The following is a 23,486-nucleotide window of genomic DNA, read 5'->3' as shown; positions in this document are numbered from 1 at the left end:
GTCTTCACAAAATATTGTAGCGAGAACCTCAGTATAGCTAACATGTAAGTGCATCAAGTTAGTCATGATATTCCCCCTTCACTTTCTCCATGTCTTCAAACACTACTCTTTTCTAGGCAGTTTTCGGAAGAGTTGCCTGAGCAAGCATATTTTCCTGCATGTCCATTACACTGCTTCTGCTGTCTCCTCCTGCCACACATGTGTGCACATGCCTTTCTCTGCTGGGAGACAGCAAAAGTGAAACACTAGTCACTGCCGCGCTCCCTCAGCCCTTCCCTGACTTTTTCTCCACTTCCTGAAATCATAAGCAAGGATATCCAACTCCAACGTCACTGTAAAGTGCAATGGCCAGGAATGGAGTAGAATGGGAGGAGCAAGAACATGGAAAAAGAGATAAAAGTGGAAGGATGGGAAAGAGGAGGAGGAAGAGGGGAAACCAAGAGGTGGCACTTGTCACCAGTGCTGCACTACTCAGAACTCCAGTATCCCACAAACTAATGATGACCCAAGAGAGTAGCCGATGGGATTGATCCCACCCCACCCTCCCACGCTCCATATACACCCCCAGTCCCTCCCCGCGCTCTTCCCCTCTCACTCAAACGTCAGACTCAATACTGGAGAGTTTCTCATAAACATGCCCGTTGCTGGAGCCATTGAAAGCCCTGGGGTTTTTGTTGTTAGGCACACAGGGGTTGGACTGGTTCCCTATACAGATGTCCTTCTGGAAACGGGCTGGCACAGCCCCATGAAGGGCTGAGACCACCGGCTTGTTGGTGGTGACGATGGCTCGGAAGTCTGGCCTGGCTTTGGGCCCTCCTGCCACCACAGGCTGCCTGAAGAAATAAGATTTGCTGCCGTGGAGCAAGCATTGGTCATCCCCAAAAGTGGGGATGAAAGGGTTTTGGGTGACCCGGTCGGGGTAGAGCGACTTGCTGAGCATGTAGCCCCCGCTGCTGCCGGGGTTGTTGTGGTGGTGGTAGCTGGTGGCGGGCACTGAGGACTTGTTGTTGGCAAAGGTGGTCTCACTGGCTGGCATCTCAAACATGTGGGCGTAGGGGCTCCCCTCCAAAAAGCGGCCCTTGTCCTTGAGGCTGACACTGCGGGGGGCCAGGGCCGAGTCATCCTTCTGCAGGTCCACAAAGGTGTCGTAGGAGTGCTGCCGGCGGAGCTTGTTGCGGTTCTTCTTCTGCACCTTGGAGGCAGAATTGGAAGGGCTCTGAGGATATTTGGAGGAGGAGGTGGCACTGGTGGCCACGGGCACAGGGGCAGGTGGCTGGTCCAGCTCTTGGAGTGAGTTGTCCTCACTGATGTCATACAGGTTGCCTGCTTTCTTGCAAGCCTCACAGCGGATGCAGGCCTGGCGGGTGGAGTTCTGTCCCACCCCTGATGGCGTATAGTTGTGCAGCTTAGAAGGGCAACCACGACAGAAATTAGCCCCAGGCCGGTCCTCCCAGTCTAGGTTGGTCAGGTTCTTCTCCCATGGTGCCGGGACCCCGCTCACAACACCATGCTTGTGCTCGTTGCCTCCACCAAACTCACCCGAGCCATGCTTATGGTGGGCCCTATTGGTGCAGGATCCACTCCCTCCTCCTCCTGTGTCGCGCTTAAACTCTTCTCCCCGCTCTTTGTAGATATCTGTCAGGTCCACGTGTTCCCAGTGTGGAGAGTTCTCCTTGGCCCGAAACTGGTCCAGGTAGAAGTCTCGTAGCCCTTCCTTGTCCCTGAAGTAGCGCTTATGATCGGGTGAGCGGGGTGGGCGCCGGCGGTAGGCCAGCTCTATCTCATCAAACTCCCGCCGGGACTTGGCGGAGGCTGGGCGCTTCTTCAGGCTGTCCTTGTACTGCTGCTTCCGCCGCTTGGCTGCATTGCCCTCGATGTTGCCATAGGTGACTGTGTGAGTGGAAATGTCAGAGACGTCAGAGCGGATCAGGTCATCATGGGCCCCACTGCCCCCATAGCGGTCACTCTTGAAGGAGAACTTGCCATAGAGGTCACCCAGCTGGCTGTGCTTTGCAGGGGGTAACCCCAGGTCCAAGGGTTTCTTCCCAATGGACCGCGACTGGGCGTTGAAGGGTGGGTTGTCACAATCATATAGCCCATCGATGGAGCTGGTGCTGCCAATGCTGTGGGGGCGGTGATGGTGGTGGTAGTGGTCCTGATACACATTGCTGTCCTTCAGCTGGAGGTTGCCAAAGGTCCTTTCCACCTCACTAATATAGTCACTAAAGAGGTTCTCCTCACAGGGGGGGTTGTTGTAGGACTTGCAGTCTGAATGGGTGAAGCTGCGGCGGTGTTCAGAGATATCATAGACCGACGACTCACGGCGGATAAAGTCCAGGGCACTCTGTGGTGAGCCATTGACCCCTGACAGGTTGGCCATGTTCTTGGCTGTCCGAAGTAGGCGGAGGATGTTGGAATGGGTGTTGTTCATAGTTGCTGTGGGGGAGTTCATCGCTGACTGGCGTTCCTCGATGGCCACGCCATGGATGCAGCTGTAGATACCCTGAAATGAGATCAAGCAGGAAGGTGAGTAGTCCTGCAAAGAATACATGAAAGGGGACCTGGACTGGGAAGCACCCTGTGCAGCAACAGCATATTCCTGTAGAACAGCAAGGCCTGTCAGCCTTCCATCATGAAGCACAATCAGATCAAATTAAATCAGACCTGATCTACAAACCCTTGCTGTTTTGCCTCTCTTTCTTACCCCTCACATTTTTTCCTTACCCTCCATTCCTCTTCCTCTGCTTTGCTTCATGTTTACACATGTCTTATGTGTAGGATATAGGAATACCTGCTTGCATCTATAAGAATTGCTCAAATCCAGTAGGTGTAACACGGAATTTCAAACGGGGAAATTAAAATCCTTGCAAACAAAAGCATCAAGACAAATGATCTGTGAGGATGAGAGGAAGAAAGTCTGGTTTGGCCCTTGAAATTCATCTGTACATCAGTGAAACAAGATGGGAGCTATCTTAAAAAGGGAACAGCTTCATTTATCATAAACTTAGTGACATTAATCACCAGTACAGATTAGCAAAGGAAACAGAGAAAGAGCAGGACTGCTGAATAGGTATTTAGGTCTTTTGCATCTGGTTGAGTGAGGTACAATAGAACTTTTAATTGCATTCTGTTAAATTTAACAGTGATAACCGGCTCCAAATTGACATCCGTGAAAGTTAAAGTCCTCTATTCAACCTCAAATCAGACAGCAGAAGTGCCTGATTCCTCCACATTCCTCACTAGCTCATTTCATCCATGACACAGACTCTTTGCAAGGGCGACTCCTAGATGCAAAAGGAAAGGGGCTCATTTATTCCCTGGCCTGCCAAATGGTGCTTGCTGATTAATGTCAATTGTGAAATGGACACCATCACATCATGTTACCATGGTTTCTCTGCAACTAGCAGATGATTAGCATTCTTTAGACTTTTCACCAACCTGGCCCAGGTTTAACAGATATCTCCAGAATGAAAGAATCTGTACTTAGCTAAGGATCACCAAACACAATTGCCCATCTCCAGATTAAAACAGGTTAGAAACTATCAATATAGAAGAGAGGCTGTGACCCTGCATTCAAAAAGCTTTGTCATTTCTCCTCAGCAATAAGTTATGTAGCAATTTTATACTCCTTGCAAACAGTTAATTCTTTTACAGCAGACACTGAGGTAAAAAACGCCAAGATTTTACCTCACTTCAGAATGGATCAGAAGGAGGGACCAGTAGCTTGAAAGAGAAAAACAAGCTCCAAATGGGACACTGCTAGTTACACTAATAGCAGAAATATGACTCGGAAATTATTAGAATCTTCTTTAAATGTAAATATTATGCCCAAAGGCAAATTTGCATAAAGCAATTGCTAAGTTCATGTGGTCATTCTTTCTGGAAGGATTTCTGCATGGTTTAGGGCAAGGCTTTTGGTTAGGGACTTCTAACTGTCCATGATAGCATACTTCTAGTTAACATAAGGTCAGCCAAACAGCTGTAATATGGAGGACAATGAAAAACTCCAGAATTTCTAATCATGTTATGCACCATTACTCAACTTATTGTTCCTAAATCTGACCTCTTCACAGCTCACTTTGGAGGAGCAGACAGTTATAGTTAACTTCTCTTTGTACTGCATTTTCATTTCCATGTGGAATTTCCCTTTCCATAATCATAATCCAGCAGAGACCAGAAATGCCACAGGAAGACTGCCACCCTATGTCTCCTGTGTTTTAGACAGTCTTGGTGGATTTACCCATCTCCAGTACGTAGGACTGTCTGAATAAAACCTCTGTTCCTCAGCACTAGCCAATGACACTCACCCTGCTGATGGAGAAGACCACACCAGGTTTGCCAGAGCAGACACCCATGAAGCAGTGGCGGAATTGCCAGTAGAAGAGATGCTCACAGATGAAGGTGATGAGACTGAGGGCCATGGCTGCTCCCAGCATGTAGAAGACACCTGCCATGTTATCTATATCCAGCTGGCTGCTCATAACCTCATTCTTCTCATTGTGACAAATGCCAGTGAGCCACAGTGCTTCCAGCTCCTCCATCTCCCCTAGAAAGACAGAGAGAAAAAAAAAAAAGAAACAGGTTATATAGCCCTGCTATGGCTAAAGAGCTCCAGCTGGGGCAGACTGAAAGTGAGAAGCTGATCTAAGGTAATTTTCAGTGGCCATACTCTTTTCCCACATCTATTACATCCATGAAATATCCTAACTGCCCTTCTGATAGGGGCAGGTGCACTTTGTCACAGGGAAGGCAACTGAATTTTTCCACAGCTAGATATAAACACAAAAAGCTGTACCACAGGACACAGCTGTCACACTTGCCAAATGTCTACATTGAGATCCTGAAAAAGTTGTCCACCAGATGACTGAAGACCAGGCCTCACAAGCTTCCACTTTCATATTAGGTCAATGAGGGAAAAATCAGTGACTGATACTGAAGAATACATAAGAATGAGTCACTTCTAAATGAAAACATTGTATATTTCCAGCTCAAAATTCAAAATGCTGATTTTTTTAAAATAAAAATGTCTGATTTGTATTTTTTCCATCATATCCATAGCTCATTAAAACCAGGTGCAATGTTCCCAAAAATATTTCTGCATTTTTACCTGTTTGTCTTCCCTTCAATTTTGTCCAGATTCAACACTTCCAAGCCCTTTGACCAATCAAAAATATTACTATTTTGTATCAGCTAGGAACAAATGTTCTGTAGTCTAATTTCATACCCCACTTACTTCCATTATGGTATTTTCATGAGGGGAGAGAGAGAGATAAACACTCGCACACACATACTGAAACATTCAGAAACAAACTAATTTTGCAGATTGGCAATTGTTTTCATGATGTTAGGAAAGTTAAGCTTTTTCACATTGTCAACCTCCAGTCCAGTGACAGGGGGAAAAAAATCCATATATTTATGTGATGCCATAGCACAGTCTTTAAAGCTTTATAGACAACTTATGTCTTTTCCTGAAATAATATATATTAGGCTGTTTAGAAGACAGAACACTCTATCCATCAGGTGGCCAATTTTCTGCCAAAGTATATCAGAAGTATGTTCTTTCCATATTTATTATACCATACATTATGTTCAGATTTCAGAAAAAAAAAAAAAGGTGAATTTTATTTATTCAGAAAAACGACACATCAAGATGTAATAAGGAATGAAAAAGGAAAGGCAGGAAAATATTTTCTAAGAAGGAATTTCTTATCCCATTAATAATTTTTTTTTTTAATAATAGCAATTTGTCTGTAAAGGATGAGATGAATTAGGTAACTATAATGTTCTGAATAAAAACTCACTCCAAAATATGTTTCTGAGTTTCAATTAATTTCTTGGGTTTTGGAAAATCTGAGCTCTTTCATCCAGAAATATTTATCTTTTCATTTTATAAACTCTGCATGGCTTGATCCTGTCTAGAACTTTAAAGTAGAGGATGACCACAGAAAGTCCAGTATAATCAGTAGGTTTGGGCATGGCAAATCCTCAAAGGTAGTGAAAAGTTCACAACAGAAATCTTGTTTTTACAAGACATTCTTCACACAAGATATTTTTCAATACACAACTGAGCTGGTTCTATGAAATCTTCAGTGCCTTTGACATTGCTTTTGATGATACTGCTACCCTGCATCAACAACATAAAACAAGTGAAATCCTCACATTTTTGGTGTAATTCCTCTAACAAACTTAATATTCTCCTGTTCTCAACTCAAATCTGAAGCACCAGAGGTAGGAACCTCTATTTCTTACATGCAAAACTTGGTATTTCTTAGGAAACCTCCAACTCTTCTTTTTCTTGTCACTTACCATCACCAAAAAGCTGTAGAATGGCAAGATCAACCTGGCGCTTCCAGCCTGAGTCCTTTTGAATAGCAATGCCATAGCCAGTGGAGGCAAACACTTTCCCACTCCCAATTGTCACCAGCTTGCAGCCTTCATCTCTGCCAGCCATGTAGTTTAGCACTGCTGCATCATAAATAAAAGCATCCAACTTCCTGCACAGGTGCAAGAAACAAGAGTAGTACAGAAAAGAGAGAATCTGCATGAGTTCAAAGGTTTTCTCAGGTAATTAAGGTAAAAATGAACCTCTTTCAGATAGACTACAACAGGCTCATCTTCACCTTCATCAGAGTTAACTAAAATCTGAGCCTAGAACCTGTTTACAGGTGAAGCTAGAGGACTATTTCTTTCCGACTCTTTGATAATCGTAATTTCTGATCTGAAAGAAAATTTGGAATAAAAACATACTGCAAGATAAAGATGAATGAAGAGGAAGTCAAGGGGATCTATACTCCTAAGAATAGCTTATATTTCTTTCATCTCAAAGGAACCTAAAATTCTTTATAAAATGTATCATTAGAATTCAAAGTAGGGGTTGGAGTCAGGAAAAGATTACCTCTGACTGAAACTGCTAGCATGACTTAGCTGAGCAAAATGTAATTTTTTTATAATTAAATATGGTCAGAGCATCATGTTTAACTCCTTCGTTACTGTGAAAAGCACTACTGGATCTTTACCAGTGTCAAGTGGCCACGATAGCAGCTTTATAGTTTACCATGCTGAGTAGCTCTTTAGTAGAGAGTGCTTAACTGAAAGCCAGAAGAAAAATTCTGTTTCAACACAGATAAATCCCCATTATGGGCTGGGATGGGTAGACAGCAGAACAGACTGATGAGAACCTTCCTCTCACTGCAACAAATTGATTTGGGTGTGGGGGGCAGTCTCAGGGTCTGCATCTTCCATATAACCAAAGACAGCTGATACAGCCCACTAGATCTGAAATGAAGCATTTTCCGATAAAAGACCGAAGACCTTCCACTCTGCACATTCTCACACCCACACTATCTTTTCAATCCACCTCCTGCACATATATTTCCAGTATGGTGATTATCTCAGTTCAAGTGAGTATCTGTAGGGAAGTCTGTCCAAGGGTGGATATGAAGCCAGGATGACATCTACTGAAAATGATGAGCTCTATTTCATCCATATATTTCCAGGACAAAGCATATTTATTTCCTGGATGATGACCATCCTGGCAAATATACCTTCCCAGGATGTCATCCAACAATGGTACAATCATTTATAATAGGCTGTGTGCTTCTGAACCTGGCAAACAAGTTTAGGAATATTCAGTCAATCTAAGTAATTAAATTGGCTGAACATCTTCATTCGTGCTTTGGAATGAACTTTCTCATAAGAGTGCAACAGGACTGTAATCAAGAATTTTTTTTGCACTAGGGCTGGGCTCTGACAACCAAACCGGTCAGCTCTGGGAGGAAATATTTAATTATAAAGGACAAAGGCTTGCAAAATGGCAGTGAATCTGATATTAAAATAGGATGATTCAAACATATTTTTTGCTAATGATTTTTCACATGTTTCCCAGATGACCCAAGGAAATGCTCCCATTTTATACACTTTCTTATTGTTCAAACAACATTTTGTTCAGCCCTTGATACTGAAATATTCTGGAGACAAGGGCTATTTCCAAACTGTTTACTTCAAACACACCTTCCATTACACTATATTAGCTAGTGATACACTGGGGAGGGATTAGTCTGACAAGCATTATTTCAGCTTCCTGATTAACATAATCTTTTATATGCAGAAGGAGGGAAAACAAAGGAAATTCCGGATGACAATATAAATGCTCTGAAAAAAACTTTGTCCACAGAGGTCTGTAAGTTTTTCCTGTGTATTTCTCCTGTGTCCTTAGAAGGACCCATCAGCATGAAACATCTTGATGAAGCAAGGTCTTTGGGACTAATATACACAATGATACAGAAGAGCCTCTTCTTTTTTTTTGTTTGTTTTTTTTATTTTTTTTTTTATTTTTAATAGTCTTATAAGCACTGCAAAAACTAGAAACTCTTATACAGATGTAATAGAAAAACCTGGCTAAGACAACTTGAGAATTATTCTTCTGTGCTTTCTGTGGTCTTGCTATATTTTTAACCATGAAATGACAATGGAGGCTTATTTTCCAAACCCCACAAAAAATTTTCCAGACAAGCATGCAAAGAAATCAGGTTTCCGTGGTGAATAAGCATGGAAGAAGAAAACCTCACCCAGTCTTCAGTGAGAACAGTGCATCATCCACCCCCCTCTGATTGAACTTCACCATGTAGCTGTGCATTTCAGGGTAGTTGTTGCGAATGTTCCTTTCTGTGCTGCCATTGGGAACCGTCCCGAAGCGGAAAGGGGGAGAAAAGTCATTGGGTTTCTGGAACTGGAGAGACAGAGAAAGAACATTTCTCACAATCTTTCAGCAAGAAGCAGTCATCTGAATGTGAGAACACACTCTCCTCAGAAGGTAGTTCTGATTTTATTTTACTAATGTGTAGAAAACATTATTGAGAAGTTATTATACTTTACTATTTTCAAACACAAACATCTCCTGTTAGTGCCTAAGAACCACGAATTGAATCTAAGCAACCTGGTCTTTTTTGTCCACTCTGGATTAAGTCCATAAAATAACCAGTGATCAAAGATAAAAAGGAGTTTAGATAAAAGGGAAAAGGAAAAAAGAAAGGGAAAAGGTAACAGTGGCTTTGGAATACATTCAAGGAAAGATTTTTAATAAAATCTATGTGCATTTTATCCACAAAGTGTCATTTAGTTTCTAAGAAGCATCTTTTTCAGTTCTGTGGATGCCTTTGCACTTCTTGATTCTGACTGAAGTAGAAGAGTAATTAATGGGGAGAGATGCCTCTCAGAACACCTCACAGCCACTTCACCAAACGAATGATCAGCTTTTAAACTTTTGGGCAAACGTCCCATATTAAATGCTATTAGTGGCTGCAAGTCACTAGTAACATTTGATGCCCAGAACAGAGCTGGCAGAATACTCCAAACCTTTTGTGGCTCCCAAGAAATACATTCATCATAACATTCCCCTACGGCTGCAAGGCTGTGAGATTTTATATGCCACTTGTTTAACTCAAGTCATAATCAATGCTCTCTGGGGTTTTATGAGCAGTAAAATTTAGACTGTCAATTATCAAGACTGCTTAAAACCCCTAGAACCAGCAGATGAGAAGGAGCACAGAATTGTAAACTTGAAACTGAATGAGCAGTAAAGAAAAAGATGCAAAGGTAGAAGACAGAGGGATAGATAGATTAGATGGAGGGATAGATAGATAGATAGATAGATAGATAGATAGATAGACAGACAGACAGCGAGCTCTCTCTTTTTTGACATACCAAGCAGTAGCTTGCCTGGTGCTTATTCTTGACTCCCAATTGTGACTGTATATTTGGATGATACTGAGAAGCATGCTGAGAACACGCTAATGGTCAGACTAAACCCGTTTAACAGCAACAGTGCACCTCATACATTAATCCATGCAGTCATGTACTGCCACCTTCTATAGTGAAAATATGGCTGTGGTCTATAGCTATAGCTTAAAAAACATGCAGATGTGCCTTGTTCTTGAGTCCTGATCAAAGCCAGTTTGGAACCTGGTCAACTCATGTGAGGAGGTCAAAGCTACTAAATCAGTGTATCTCATTCACAACATCTCAGCAATAAGGCCAAACAAGAGATGTGTCTGTGGGTAGGTAAATGCACCATCCACATCACCTGTTTCTTTGTACCAGTCAACTTATCTGGTTGTGCAAGGAACCATCTCTCCAGTTTGAATGGCAAGATGGGCTGGCTTATATGTACACATATGCATGTGTGAGAGAGAACACATATCCTACTGCTTTAAGACAACACAAAATATCGGGGCTGTTTTTTGAAACACATGTTGGCATATCATCAAAAAAAAGAGGTTTCACATAGCATAAAACAGGCAGTAAGGTGGCTCTTAGAACCTTGGCACATCCCCTAGGGTTGAAGACAAACTCACAGCTATTAAAACCTTTAATGAAAGCAAACTTTGATAGGAGAGAAATCACTGCAGCATGCTAAAATTATGCTTTTTTACCAAGCTGATTATAGCAACAGCTCAGGGGACCCATCACAAGAAGGGTATTGGCATACCAGGCACAAAGGAACACAGTCTCTCCCCTGATATGCTAAAACAGGAGTTTGCAAAGTGGGCAACTTACTTCCCCAGGGGCTGCAAAACCCAGCCTTGAAGAGAGATGGGACACTCCTCATCTTTATAGAGTCCTCCAACAAAGTCAAGTCAGCAGAGCAAGAGCAGACAGGCCCAACCAACATTGGTACAACCTCAGCTTCAGCATGCTCTTTGGAGGAGCAGCAGCTATGAAAGCCTCTTTCTGGGCCAAAAGAGTGTTAAGAGAAAAAGAGGTTGCATCCAATGTCCATTTTATACCTTTACCCTCTGTTCCAGGTGTTACAATCTTCAGTTTTGTCTACTTCCATCACTGTGTCTATAAATTGTAGTAAGAAGGATTCTAGAGTCAGTCAGGGCTGTGATGAGGGAAATGATCCCACCTCTGAACTATCCTTTGTTCACCGTGTGTTCAAGGGCCCATCTTAGCAGCCAGAGATGAAAGGTTCCATATTTATTTTTTAATCTCCTGGGCAATTAATAAATAATTGAAAACATTCCTCCTGAAGGAAATGACTGGTTTAGGCAACTAGAAAAGCATGTTTCTAGAGAAGGAAGCCAGGCTGATGGCTTCTGTGAAACCACATACTGCACATTCACTCATCATCCCTTACTCCATGCTAATTTCTTAATCAGAATCCAAATTATTCTCCACACACCCGCATGCACACACTTCAACCATAGCCTGGTGGATGACAAGACAGGAAACAGTCTGAAAGGATCTGTATGGGACCCACAGCAGAGATCTTTAGCTTGAATGACTAAGAGGAACACACATCCCCAGACACCTGGCTTGGTGTTTGCAAAGCTGCAAGCAATTGATGCCCACCTGACTCCACAGTCCATGGAGCCAGAGATAAACAGCTAACTTCTTCACATTTGAGAATAGTGGTACATGAATGCAGCTTTCTGGCAGGAGATGGCAGCTGAAAAATTCCCATGTTTGTTGCTCACCATAGGTGGTCACAGCTCAATCCAGAGATAGAGGAATCTTCAAAGAGCTCTACAGAGCCGAAAACTGCTGTATCTTTCTGAGCTCACTTCTGCCCCACACAGCTCATACCAGAGGATCAAGAAGATATACAAGTCTTCCCAGAAAATATATGGGACAGATGGAGAAGTGTGTTCTCTGCTGGTAACATGGTAGAGGGACACGTGTGGAGGAACTGGAGAAGATCCGTAAGGAGGAAAGTTAACAAAGTTGACACTGTTGACGAAGAGTTCAGTAAGGAAAGCCACTTGTTTGGCTTTTCCCAAGGGCTAGGAGAGTGGGTCTGGATCAGAAGTGGCAGCCCCAGGGAAACAGGGCACTTTGGCAGGCTGGTCTAGAAGGAGTCTGAGACGCATGAGACAAGAGCTGAGGCGCAATGCAGGGACCATTACATGGGGGCAGCCTGTGCAGAGGTAATCTCAGTGCCTCAGTAAATATCGACAAAGGAATTAGCCACATATATTGACAGAAAGGGTCCGAATTTAGATTAAGGAGAGAACTCTCCCATTATTTCATGTAAATGTTTCTCCTGCCAGAGCCATAAGTCACAACTATTCTACACTAGGCATCTGCAAAGAGTAGCCCTGTGAGGCTCTGGCAAAACAATGTGGTGATAACAGGGGAGAGGAAGATAAGAAACTGCACCAGTTGCTGAGCAAACCCAGCTGCAAAGAGTCACAGGCAGTGGCCAACAGGGCTGTACAGGGTCTGTGCTTGTAGGAGGCCCTCCTCGCACTTCCATGCAACAGAAGCCCTGTCCTGCTGCCCAGCTCTACCTACCTGCCTGGTAGGAAACCCCCGGGGCTCAGCCACAGACCAGCACCTAAAGAGCCCTTGGAGGAGGTGTACCCCACCTGAAGCCTCCACTTGCTCACCGTGAGGCCTCAGTTGTAAGATGCTCCCCTTGTACCCAAGGTGATGTGACACGCTTTCACCCATGAGAGAAATCCCTTACAGAGCTGGCTTCACATGAGATGTGGGGCGGGGAGATGAATGCTAGAGATGGAGGTGGGAAGCAGACACCCAGCATGCCTAAAGGACTGGGGTAGCTTAGGGATGAGAAGTGTGTTCAGAGCCCAGTGGCTGTCCGCCACTTCAACCCCTCACTTCACAAACGGAAATCAAGAAGCATTAAGTCCAAATCAGACCACAGCTTTGGGAAAGCAACCTCTCAGACTTAAAGAGCAGAAATCTTCCTGCTCTGGAGAGTGATAAACACACAGGCTGGGGGCTATTAGCACATTCAGAGTAGAGAGCCCCTTTCCTGCTCCCCTCCTGCAACTCGCCATGAGAGCTGTCGGCAGCAGCAGCGAGAGCGGGTTTAAGTGACTTGTCTGGCAGAGCTGTTTCATTAGCAATTTGGAGCCGTGCCGTGCAGAAAGCAGCATTGTTCTCAGATGTTCGAATATCAATCTGCATAATGAAACAGGTGATAGGAGCTCTTCCCATTCAAGCAGCCGCGATTGGAGGGGATTCAGGGATGAGGGGAAGGGGTTATGTCTAATTAGCCACAATTAATTTGATGAGAATTTTTTTTCAATATATTGTCTATCACCAAATGGTTCCTACAGAAAAGCGCATCTGCACTTATTTATCTGCCTGATGTAGGCCCTGTTTACACTGTAAAGTGTTTGCCAATAGCATTGAAAGCAGTTTCTGAAACTCAGTAAGCTCTCAAAACAAAAAGGCTGGTTTTTATCAGTCAATCTACTTTTACACTGCTTTAAAAAAAAATAAACCCCTGATGGATAACATACTGAGCTGGCAAAACTTGGTGTGTGTGTGTGTGTGTATGTGTGTAGTGCCTTATCCTTACACGGCTTCTCTGGGAGGGCTCCTTCCACTTCGTAAGGCCCAGACCCTCAGTTTAAATTTTCTACCATAGGAAGCTCCACAAATCCGACCCACTAAAATAAGGTCCCAGGTTCAACTCCTCTGTTAGCTGCAGGTCCAAAAGAGCTTGAGCCCATGTTAGATACTCTGTGTTCAGTTCATTTGCCCAAGTGTTAAGTGCCAAGTTGAGATGCCCCAGGGAATTTCACCCTGGAAGCAGGTCTCTCATAGCCCCCTGTGTCAGATTTACCTACACTTAAGTCTTGATAGACTAGCATGTCCACAGCAACATGCCCAAAATGACTTGCTCTTGTATCTTCTGTTTCAGCCAGGAAATTAACTCCTTCACAGCTAATGGACGACTCTCAAAGAGAGGAGGCTTGTCCTTTTCATACCCACAAAATATGTCATTTTTATCCCCAAACTGCACCATGAGCAATGCCACAGAATCAAAAACATGGATCTGACCCTGAGAAGATGTCTGCTGTGTCCCTTTCTCTCCGGTGGGTCTCTCCTAGACATCACTGTTCCTGACAGCTCTTCATTCAGCCTGCTGTGAAAGACAGCTGGTGCTGGAGACTCCCCCATTCCCTGGACAACCTATGCCAGGGCTGTTGGAAAGTTCTTCCAAGTGTCTGAACGAAAGCCTTCCTGCTGCAACCCAACTACATTACTTTTTGTTATCTTCACCATGGACAGGGAAATCAGAATAAGTCTCCTCTTCTCTGAAAGCACATTTTTTGTTTTTGAAGATCATCGACCTGTTTCTTCTCCATGTTCTTGCACTGGGGCTAAAGAGGCCCAGTTTCCTCAGTCTTTCTTTGCAAGCTGTATTATCTAGACCTGTAACCATTCTTGCTGCTGTCCTTTGGCTGTATCCAGTAGGTCTTACCTTGACTTGCCTTTGGTTAGTGGACATGCTCTCTACCATACCAAGAACAAGCTGATCAGGACAGAGAGAACATTATACTGAAAAAACGCACCAAGACAGTAAAAGCATTGTTAGTGAGAGTTAATGCTCATTATTAGTCTCCTCAGTACCTCTCTATGTTATATCCTTTTCCCTCGGTCCTTTAGTCTTGTCATCTGCAGCTTGCAGGTTCTTCAAAGCTGTAACTGTCCTGATCTGCATTCAGGTGATGACTAGTTTGTTTCTGGAATGTCAATCATCACTGTCAGCACCATCTTCAGGGCTTTTACTGTATTCTTTTCTTTAACCAGCTTGATCATGCACATAGATACATCCATACAGCTGTGCCCCATCACCTGTCCTTGGTAGAAAAAGAGCTCTACAGATTCCCAGTGTGGAGCCTGCTCTGTCGGTATGTTGGTGCAGCGTGCTTTTACATTGCTACAATAGCATCCCAGCTAGGAGTGTGCCAGCCCAAGAGTGTAGGCAGAAAATCATACTGCAAACCTAAATGATAGCACTGGTACAATAATCTGTGAGGAGAGCAGACTAAAGAGACTGTGCTGCTCATTTCTCTATTAGTCATGAATCTCTTGTACAGATACTTCTCAAGCTTCATTCCTAAAGCATCCCTCTTCTCTCTGCACAGTCACCTAGTTTTGACACTAGAGACATTTTTTACTCCCAAGGTGGAACTCACAGCCATTTCTACATCCCTAGAAGTTTTCAGATCCCTCTTTTACCCTAGCTCAAATTTCCTCTCTTCTTCTGCATTCCGTCATAAGATCACCCTCCACCTTCTGAGCAGTGGCTGGGACTCCTCACAGCTCAGAATTCAGTCACCACATCAACTCTTCCTGATTGTTGAGCTCAGTCACAGAAATCAGCCCTAATATTGCAGTGGGAAAAACACAGTTTCTTGTCTTCACCAGTCAAACAGTACATAACTTGATTTATAAACACTAAAAAAAAAAAAAAAAAAAAAAAAAGGAATGAACAGCATCGAATCCAATATGTCAGTTTGGGGAGGGCATAAAAATACCTTGTGCTCCCTAAGACTTTGACTTTGTGGTTTATCTTATTATTCAATACCCGGTGATGTTTCAAATTCTCTGGTCTTGCTTTGCATAGTGTTTCACCCATGAATTCCTCTAGATAAGTCAGAGAAAGGAGTTATCAGTTAGTGCAGCTGACTGCAGCAAAGTTGGCAAAGAATTAAATTAAAGTCACTTTTAAAAGATGATGTAGGGTGGATCAGACCCACAAACAAGAAGAAAAATATTTATGAATGTCTGGTGGTGAAATAGGGACATGTGTGGGTCAGGGAAGGGAACAGAGCAACCTAGTGACAATGCAGAGGTGAGGGGGGGGGGCAGGTGAAAGCAAAAGAAAGGAGTTCAAATATAGCAACATTAAAAATAGTTGCCCTTGTAAAATAACTGAGATGAAAGCAGAGATCCAATTGGTGGAAGAAGCCGCCATCACATGCAGTTATTGCCAGAGCAATGCACACAGTAGGATTGTACAGCCTCTTTGCAAGCTGGATTGCTCTGTGCAGACGTGCTCTGTGCTGCCTTTGCACAGAGCAGAAGATTGAAAACCTTGGGCAGCACAGCATCACCCCAAACTGATGGCATTTCAGGGGTCTCATGTCTTCCACAGCCAGACCTACATGTACATGCTGGGACCACACTGCCTTCCTGCTGACCTAGGTGTCACAGATACACCAGGCTTGTGGGGTCACCCCAGGATCAGACCATCACATATGGACAGTCTACCCACCACCACCAAACCAGGTATCTTCTGAGTCTGCCAAGTGTGTGAGCATTACTCAGACTCTGTGCAGCTTCTCCACACAAAAGGTAACACTAAGGCTTTAAAACTTCCTCAGGACACATTCGGCAGGCTATAGGCTTCAAGTCAGTCACACTTTTAGGTGTCCCTCAAGCAGAGGGACCAGAGTACATCTATAGTGGAATCACTGAGCTTCTCACCAGAGATGAAAGCTCTTTGCACAGGCCTAGTATTAGTAGGTGTACTATCAGATGAGCACAGTTATATCATTTGCGATTAAGTGGGCCATGTGATCTTAGCTACAGTACACTTAACTTTTTCTTGCATGCATGTAGAAGATGGAGATCATCTGTTCATCACAGTCATGCTATGTATTCCATCCTTGGAAGTCAGCTTCCTTGGAAGCTAAACACAATGGAGCAAAAGGCACATACTCAATAATCCCAGGCAAGAACAAAACAGAAAGATGCCAGTTAGTACATTCATGTTAATATCATTAGAAGTGTAGATGTTCATTCAGAGGGATAAAATTAACTGATGAAAAAGACCTTGAGAGGAGAGGTGGCAGCTAAGTACATAAAAGTTTGAATCTGCTTGCTTTGCACGTGAGACAGCTGGTTAAAAAATTATGAAACACTGAGAAATTCAGAGGATGTAGTTTGGTGGGGGAGCAATTCAATTTTTCATCCATTTTCACTAAGAAAGGCAAGTCAGACCCTCCTGTCTTCTGAGTGCTAATAGTAGCCAATCTGCTTCAGCACTTTGTATGTGGGTACCAACAACTAGGCAGTACAGTGAAACCCTATGCAAGTCTGGCAAACCTCCCAAAGACTTCACCGGGGCCAGAATGTTCATCCAAGTCATTAGAAAAGCCTAGTCATCACATTAGTGTAATTTCTTAAGCACCTCTCTAGGCACTGAGGCAAAGCAAAAAGCAGGGCACTTTGAGGCAGGGCAGATGGGGCATCCCAGCACCATCACAGAGATGGGAGATAATGCCTTCCTCTTGCCTTCTGCAGAAATCTCCCATCTGCAAGTGGACAACAGCAAAAGAATGAAAGCCATATCACTCTCTTGTGAGCCCTGGGGCACTGGAGCAGGTACACCTGAAGCAAGCAAGCCTGCTGGGCCACCAAGACTCTGAGAAATTTTGACTTTAAATAGCCAAAGGTCTGGGAGAAGCAGGGCTCCTTTCCACCGGGTGAAGTAAAAATGTCTGGGAGGATACAACCTCCCAAATACTTAACAAGTATATGTATCTACATAGAACTTCAAATGTCACAGTCACTAGGCATAAGCAATGAAAGGGCCAGGGGCAGGGGGCCTGTTGTATTATTTTTAATCCTGTAGATCTCATCCTCCCATCCCCTTCCCCATCAGCAATCGAGCCCTGATCATTAATATGAAGGAGGTCAGCTCTCATCTCTCAGGCTGCCAAATCCTGGTGGCAGGGCCATTGTCTTTTATTTGACTGCAGAGTGCCAAGTACATTTATGGCATTGTATAAATAATAAATAAAAATATTCATTGCTTCCCTCTCCGCTGATTTATACTGACACGAGAAGCAGGACAATCCTTTGCTCTCCCACTCCCTCCCCCCTTATTTAACTCTCCAAATATGGCTTTTTCCAGACTGCCAAACAATTAGCAAGAAGCGACCAAATTTGCCCAGAGCCTCCAAAGGGTTAGCTCCAAGAGATGAAGGAAGATGAAAAGGAAGAGTGGCTGAGGCCTGGGAAATGTCAGGACAGCACAGCAGAAGGAATGCAAAAGCTGCAAACTAAGGACTGTGCTGTGTCTCTATAGCTGACATCCCTCATCCAGCAACTCACACCCATGCCACCAGCAAAGCCCAAGTGGCTGAATTTCTCTCTTTCCAGCAAGGATGAATTAAGCCTACCGTCTGACTCTAGTATCCCCTCTTCTTGCATCTTACCTGCTTAAGTTCCCATCTAAACTGCATTTTAACTGGCATTAATACCGAAGAGTCCCATTACAAGCTTTTGCTGCCATTAAATCCCTTCAGATCAACAGAACAGAGAGAATCCTGAGAGACTGGAATCAAGGCTAAAGTATATTGCAGCCTCCTCACTGCTCTGCACTATGCAGCACTGAACTTAAAAAGAGAGAGAGAGTGACAAAGAAAGTAGGGCTGAAGCGGGGGGAGAAAAAGCATGCCTGAAAACCCACTGACTTTAAACATTTATAGCCTTAAAACTACTGAATCACTTTTTAGCACGCAGGCATAGAGGTTGGTTCCAAGGATCTCAGAAAGCATAAAAATCATGTCAATCCGAAGAGTGCAGAATGACTAAATCTACAACAAACGCACCCATCTACAACTGTAAAAAATTGTCAGCAATTATATTTATGTACACAATAAATGTAATTCACCAGTTAGAAAGACATATTACTAACATATGATATGCTGTAGCTATTTTAATAGCTTATTAATATAAAGACTTTAGCATAATATGTAATTACACAGATATATACTGAACTATATAGTAATTATAAATAGTTCATACTACAGTAACTGATGATTTACAAAGAGATGCAGAGAAATCATCAGATTTCATCAGGCATAAAATTTCAGACTATCAGAGTCCTGAGTTTTCTACACTTCACTATGAACCAATGTTTGTTTTATTAAGCACTAGCCAGTACCACTAGTGTTATACATAAAGGTCATATTTAAGCAAAAGACAGAACACAGTTTAACTTATTTACAGGAAAAGAGTCCTCCTCCCACAGAAGCACCGTGGAAAGAAATTCAACTCTACACCATGACGTAAGGTTTGGGGGTTTGGGGACTTCCTTATTTTTTTTTGGTTTTGGTCAAGTAAGGTACATCAGACTCTATGCATTTTCAAAAAGGTTCTGATTTATCACAAGAGGACAGAGTTGGAAGTGGCATGGTCTTACTTCTGTCTAGCTAACTCCACAAAGGTCTCCTGATGATAAAAATCATATCACTGTGGAAAGGGCTGCTTTTGGACACCACCACATAGAACTTCCTTTGTATCTTACAGAAATGTGTTAAAGTACCACAAATGTCTGTTCATAGTAAATCCCATGGAAGATTTGCATGGCCTCCAAGTCAACGGGTTAGATAACCTTCCCCTTACAGACCTTACAAAGTACAAGCGTGAACCCCACTTTTGGTCCCGTTAGAAAATTTCTAGCTGAAAAGATATACCCACTCTGCATTTTTCCTAGACTTCTCCAGAGAAGGGATTTGTTGTACAAAAGCTGCAAGCTCAGAAAAGCATTTGACTTCAGTCATGTGAATAATAGCCCATTGACTTTAATGTCACCACTCATGAGCGCAAAGTTAAGCACATGCTTAAATGTTCTGCATATCTGGGATCCTTGTATAATTTAGATTTAATGTGCCGCAGAGTACAATGTGGGAAATAATTCATTATTCAGTTTCATGGCCATGCATTTATTACTGCAGAAATACAGCAGATCCTTTTTTGTAGGTTTTCAGTGAGACTTTTGCTTCGTATCAATCCGAAATGTTTCGTTCAGCTCAGAATAATGTGTATTGTTTTGTCTTCCAATTATCTCCTTCTGTCCCTTTGTTACAGAAGAAAAATCTCTTTTCTTTTCTTTTCTTTTCTTTTCTTTTCTTTTCTTTTCTTTTCTTTTCTTTTCTTTTCTTTTCTTTTCTTTTCTTTTCTTTCTTTTCTTTTTTCTTTCTTTTCTTTTCTAATAAGTCAATTTTATGAGTAGTGCCTTTAGAAAATGATGTCAAAAATACATGTCAGAAATATCAAACAAAATATTTTGTTTCAAGTATGCTGAAATGAGTTACTTTGGTAAATATCAGAATTTCCCTCTGCCTTCTTACACTCGCCTCAGATTTTTTTTTCAGTAAAAACATTGGCCAGTTTTAACTCCAAACCTTCTTTTGTTAAAAAAACCCAAACATATCTATTGAAAAAAAAATCTGACCTATGCTGCATTGAAACAGGTCCTTTGTCTCAACATTTCATTAACATCTTAAAAAGCAAATAAGTCAAATGCATGTGAAATTTCAGTAATCTATATTAATTTGCAGGCATGCAGAAATCCATTCCTCTCCTTTTTATGTCAATTACAAAATTACCATTTTGATACTTTATTAGCTTCTTTGGCATTTCCAACTAATTTATAGGCATGGATACTACTCTCTTTTTTATTATTAACCTACTGCATTCTAAATTATTTTATTTAAATGCCCTGCTGACTGTCCACATTTGCTTTTATTCTATTACTACTGTATATGAATGGAAATTATGTATAACTATTAGATTATTTCACACATTAGTTCATTTTATATAATCTTTCCTGTATTTATTGCCTTCTTTAGACTGAAATACCGCAGGCACTTGTTTCTCTAATGTGTTTGAAGCTCTCCCGTTATTGGAAATTGGGTTATATCTCTTGATTACAGTCAGATGAAATCCAGACTGCAGTATTCTATGACTGGCCATCTTACCAGCAGGGCTTTCTCAGGGGGTTGGGGCCACAGCAGGCCCCCACATGGACTCCAGACAGATGCAGCTTGGCAGTGTAAGCAAGGATGCTCCAGGCTCTCAGGAGTGGGTTTCTCCTCCCTCAAACTGCCCATGGCTACACCAGCATTAAGAGCCACAGCTTGATGTATGATCTAGCAGCTGCAAGGGTTAACATGGGGAAATGAACAGCCATCGTGAGGAGGGTTCCTGGGCTAGCTCAGGCAAGAGTTTTGGGTCAGCTAAGCACAAAAGCGTGGCACATAGCAGATTGAGCTTCACCTGGGCCATAGAGAGAGTGGCAGAGATCACTAAGGTCTGTACAGGGAGCCTCCAACCATCCTCAGTCCAACCTACTACCCTGGCACAGAGGTATCCACTCCAGCCCCGCTCAGTTAGGCCTGCTCAAGCATCCACACAGCACAGCAGGGACATGATGTTAGTCACTGTCTTGCATGTGATTAGGAAGTAAATGCTGTGGAGTAGCCAAGACACCATCCAAGTCCTTAGACAGCTGGAGCATTTCAGCCTGCTTTTCTGGGGTAGCAGCAGGTCAGCAGCCATAGGCACCTCTTTGAGCGGCTCTTCCCAGGCAAGGCCCAAGGAAGAGGGTCCTCAGGGTGGTTGTCACAGGTTGTAGCCAGCCTAGCCTTGACAAGCGTTCCCCATTCAGGCACAGTAACATATTTTGTGAGTGCATCTGGCATTTTGGCTGCTGTCCAGTGCCAGTGGGACACCTTCCCCAGGTATTGTCATGCTACAAAGACATCTGCAAGCAGATCTGGGTCTAGGGAAGTAGGAACAATATCCCTTAAAATAACTAGCCCTTTGCCTGTCAGATTGGATTACATCCTCTGCTGACTCCTTGTTCTGGACACAGCTGCTCTTGCCAGCTGATGTAGCAGGCTAGGAGGTTGATCTGCCTCACTTCTGCTGTGGACACCAGAGTACACACTGGAGATAGAAGAGACTGGAAGCTACAGTTGTTTCTCTTGGCCACCTGGCATTGGTCAGTGACTGCCTCCTTTGAAAGCCTAAAATGGCTAATTCAAGCAGGCAGGAAAAGGGAGATAGAGCACAGCACACCTCCATCTACCCTGGATGTGGCTGCATCCTGTCCAAGCAGTGCAATGAGGGGGCGAGTGAGTTGCAAGCAATATTCAGGCTTGGGAAGAGGGAAAAGAGCAGATTCAGAAGAGTAAATTCCTCGCAAACCAGGGCACCTTGAAGGAGTGTGACAGATGCCTAGATGATAGCTCTCAAATCCTGCAGGGCCTTTTGTGTGTTCAGAGTGGAAATCCTTGAGCCCAGTAGAAGCTCATTCACTCACATCTTTTGGATGGAGTTAGTCCCACCTGTCTTTATTCTCCAGAGGCAGCAGTTGGCCTTCAGTTTTTAACAGCCAATTTTCATCTGATTCCAGATGTTCTGGTAGATCATAATTTTACCCAAGTGTTGTATTTGCACTAGCAGTTGTGTTTGAGGCATACCACAATGATCTGAGTATGTATCGTGGCCTTTCCTTTTCCCAAGAAACAAAGCACATGTGCTTTAGGATAGCTAAAGCAAACACAGGTACGTTGGCAAAGAAAAGTAGAAGAAAATGACCTCAATCCAATGCACACAAGCGGCCCTACAGTGAAACCAACTAAAATAGTCCCAGAAACTTGTATCCAAAGGCTCTGTGAAGCTCCAGAAGTTAGCACTTTCAATTGATATTTCATGCACATATCTCTGCAGCTATGAAGAATATCTTTAAAATCATGAGAATGTAAGTATGGCTCTCTTCATGAGCCTGGGCACAGTCTGAAACAATAGATCACAGGTATGAACTATCCCATTTAGCTCAGACAGTTGAAAACCTAATGATGACAAACTAATGTTAACTCTGATAGGGCTGGCTGGTTTTGAACAGTGTCTTTTAGTCTGACAGAGTGCATAGCTTCTAAGGAGTCTCCACAACAACCTTCACCTGGAAGAAAAGCATCCTCCCCTCCACCCCCTCCTCAGCACAGCACACTGCAAATATGGACTCAGTGTAAAACAAATTAAAGGTCAAAATTAAAACAAATAACAGGAGCACTTCTGCACGGATTGTATCATTCTGTGTCACATTTCATTCCAGGAAAAAACAACAAAAGGGGAAAAAAAAACCTCTTAAAAATTAATCTACCACAGAATTTATAACCTGCTGAACAGGACACTGTATACACAGGGGGCCTGGCCACCATTTATTTTTAGACTATCATGGAGGACACAAGAGACAGTAACTATAACCAGTCCAGCAGCAGCAAACTGACACTTGTAGTCATCTTCTTGCTGCTATCCCTGATAGCAGTGTGTGCTATTTGGTTGCCCTACAATGGCATGACCCCTTAACAAATTCAGCATGGGCAATTGAGCCACACAACATTCAATTCCTTGTGAGTAACCTCACCACAAAACAGAAATAAAGCAGTGTGCAAAGCTTCAGACCCTCATGAACCAGACAGTGCTACCCTGCATGCATGAGCAGTCTCCTCAAAATCCTCAGTGTGCAGAGCCCCGCAAAAGCAAATGCTCTGAAAGGATAAAACGCAGTGCATGTAAACAAGGCAGTGAAACATACTCTGAACAGGAAACTATTTCTTATGCTAAGCTTCCAAAGGCCTGAAAAAATGACTATAACTTCAAATGCAAGCAATAGAAAATCATCAAAGCCATGCTGATTTGCCCCCATGGGCAGAACTTGTCCCCAGAATTGAACTAACAGATCATATCTCTTAGCCTAATGGCCAGCATTCCCCCACAGACAAATTATTTCATCCTGAAAATACAGGTTACAGTCATTATGCACATAGTCTCCAAAGCTCCATTAATTCATTTCTTGATGACAATCAAGGTGTGGTTTGGGATCACGCAAGCAAGCACAGTTCAGTTCTGTTTCTAATTCA

At 43.1% G+C, this 23,486-nt stretch overlaps 1 protein-coding gene across 1 annotated transcript in view; it reads right to left on the bottom strand.

Annotated features, from left to right (window-relative positions):
• Positions 1 to 588: 588 nt before the first annotated feature.
• Positions 589 to 23,486, bottom strand: part of GRIN2B (glutamate ionotropic receptor NMDA type subunit 2B) — a 200,405-nt gene continuing 177,507 nt past the window's right edge. Inside the window, exons 10-13 of the mRNA XM_026840954.1 lie at positions 8,568 to 8,728; positions 6,307 to 6,494; positions 4,308 to 4,546; positions 589 to 2,503 (exon numbers count right to left, since the gene is read on the bottom strand). Coding sequence (XP_026696755.1) covers positions 596 to 2,503; positions 4,308 to 4,546; positions 6,307 to 6,494; positions 8,568 to 8,728 — 2,496 coding nt within the window. The 3' untranslated portion in view covers positions 589 to 595. The remainder of the gene's footprint in view (positions 2,504 to 4,307; positions 4,547 to 6,306; positions 6,495 to 8,567; positions 8,729 to 23,486) is intronic.

Source organism: Athene cunicularia (assembly GCF_003259725.1).
Source record: "Athene cunicularia isolate RWA chromosome 1 unlocalized genomic scaffold, athCun1 chr1_part2, whole genome shotgun sequence".
Taxonomy (NCBI): Eukaryota; Metazoa; Chordata; class Aves; order Strigiformes; family Strigidae; genus Athene; species Athene cunicularia.
This window is presented reverse-complemented; position numbering and strand designations above follow the sequence as displayed.